This window comes from Aphanomyces astaci (assembly GCF_000520075.1).
Source record: "Aphanomyces astaci strain APO3 unplaced genomic scaffold supercont1.58, whole genome shotgun sequence".
NCBI classification, from domain to species: Eukaryota; Oomycota; class Saprolegniomycetes; order Saprolegniales; family Verrucalvaceae; genus Aphanomyces; species Aphanomyces astaci.
This window is the reverse complement of record NW_009798321.1, coordinates 100,904-102,658: the sequence shown is the minus strand read 5'-3', so window position 1 is coordinate 102,658 and position 1,755 is coordinate 100,904. Positions and strand designations below refer to the sequence as shown.

General features: G+C 57.1%; 1 protein-coding gene across 1 annotated transcript; it reads left to right on the top strand.

Moving 5' to 3' along the window:
- Positions 1-702: 702 nt before the first annotated feature.
- Positions 703-1,337, top strand: H257_14451 (hypothetical protein; the record flags this gene model as incomplete). Its single annotated transcript, XM_009842264.1, has 2 exons — positions 703-886; positions 925-1,337. The coding sequence occupies 2 exons, from the start codon at positions 703-705 to the stop codon at positions 1,335-1,337; spliced, it is 597 nt and encodes a 198-aa protein (XP_009840566.1).
- Positions 1,338-1,755: the final 418 nt, after the last annotated feature.

The window sequence follows — 1,755 nt, the reverse complement described above, 5'->3', positions numbered from 1 at the left end:
CGTTGCGCCGGTACCCGCCGGCCCATATGGAGTATTTGAAACAGCATGTGGAAGAGCTCGAGGCCGCAGGCCTCGTCTACCGCAACAACCGTGCGACATGGGCGGTAGCGCCGCGGATTGTCGCCAAGAAAGCCCCGGGCGAATATCGAATCACCATCGACTCTCGCCCGATCAACGCATGGACGATCCCCATGCCGTGGCCGATGCCGAACCTGGACGTTGCGATGGCGACTTTGGTCGGCATGAACGTGTTTTTCACGTTGGACTGGCTGAAGGGTTATTGGCAGTTGCCACTGCTCCCATCCTGCCAGATGTGGTACTCGTTCATGACACCGTTCGGTGTCTACACGCCAACCAGAATCCTTATGGGACAGATGGACGCCGTAGCCTATTGCCAGTCCGTGGTGAACCATATGTTCGGCGAACTGTTGTACGCCGGGGTGCTGGGTTCTCCTGGGGTACGCAGACAGCTCGGACAAGCTGTTTGTGTTGTTGGACAAGGTGCTGTCCATCTGCGGAAAGTTCCGCCTCAGTCTACATCCGAAGAAGTGCGATTTCTTCTTAAAGCAAGCCACGTGGTGCGGAAAAGTGATTTTCGCCGGAGGGATATCCCATTCCCCTGATCGAGTTCAGGGCCTGTGTGCACTGGAGACGCCTACGTCTGGCGCCGATCTGTAACAATTTGTCTGCGCGACAAATTGGATGCGGAGCTCCATTCCAAGCTACTCGGAGCTGATTGGTCCGCTGCGGAGCCTGTTGGACGTGGCGGCGAAGGCCGGGTGGGTCGAAGAAGACGGCGTTGGCGTGAATCAAGTTGTCTGCCGTCGGGTGGGCTTCCGAACACGATGCGTGTTTTGCAGCGGTCAAGGACACGTTGCGGCAAATGGTGCCGCTAAATGGTGCCGCTGTCGCATCCATCTGCAGACAAGATCATCTGCCTTTACATCGATGCCAGCGACACGCATTGGGGTGCCGCCTGCACCCAGATCCCGCCCGAAGACCTGGAGTTGCCCGTGGAACAACAACGGCACGAGCCGTTGGCGTTTTTGAGTGGTGGGTTTGACGGGGCAAGTGCCCGGTGGCCGACGGTGGAAAAGGAAGCGTTTGCGATCGTCGAGTCGTGCAAGCCGCTAGCCGCGAATGGCTGGAAATATGTACTTGTCGTCAAGGACGGCATGAGTGGGTTTTGTCGTCTGTTCCCTTCGGCAACGGCCGACGCGGAAAGCACAGCAAACGCCCTGATGGATTGGTTTGCGACACATGGCATTGTGTCGACATGGGTTTCCGATGGCGGAACCCATTTCAAGAACGTAGTCGTGGGCAAGATCAAGAGATGATGATCGGTGCCCATCACCACATAACAACGCCGTACACGCCGTGGGCGAACAGCACAGTGGATGTCGTTAATCGACTTATCCTGCGGGGGTTGAAAACCCTGACCAGCGAAATGAAGCTTATCCTGCGGGGGTTGAAAACCCTGACCAGCGAAATGAAGCTTCGTCCGGACGAATGGCACCGTGCGTTGGCCCTGGTACAGAGCGCGTTGAACCACCAGCCGGCGGACCATCTCGGCGGTGTGGCTCCAGTGACGGCGTTTCAAGGTTTGCCGTCTACAACGTCTTTAGCTGGGTTCGTACACCCAAGGACCAAGAAAGTACTCACGGTGGACTGGCTCTCGAAGGCGCTTCAAAAGCACCTGGTAGACTACGCCGCGTTTGGCGATGAACGTTTTTATGTCCAAGAACTTTTGGGCGC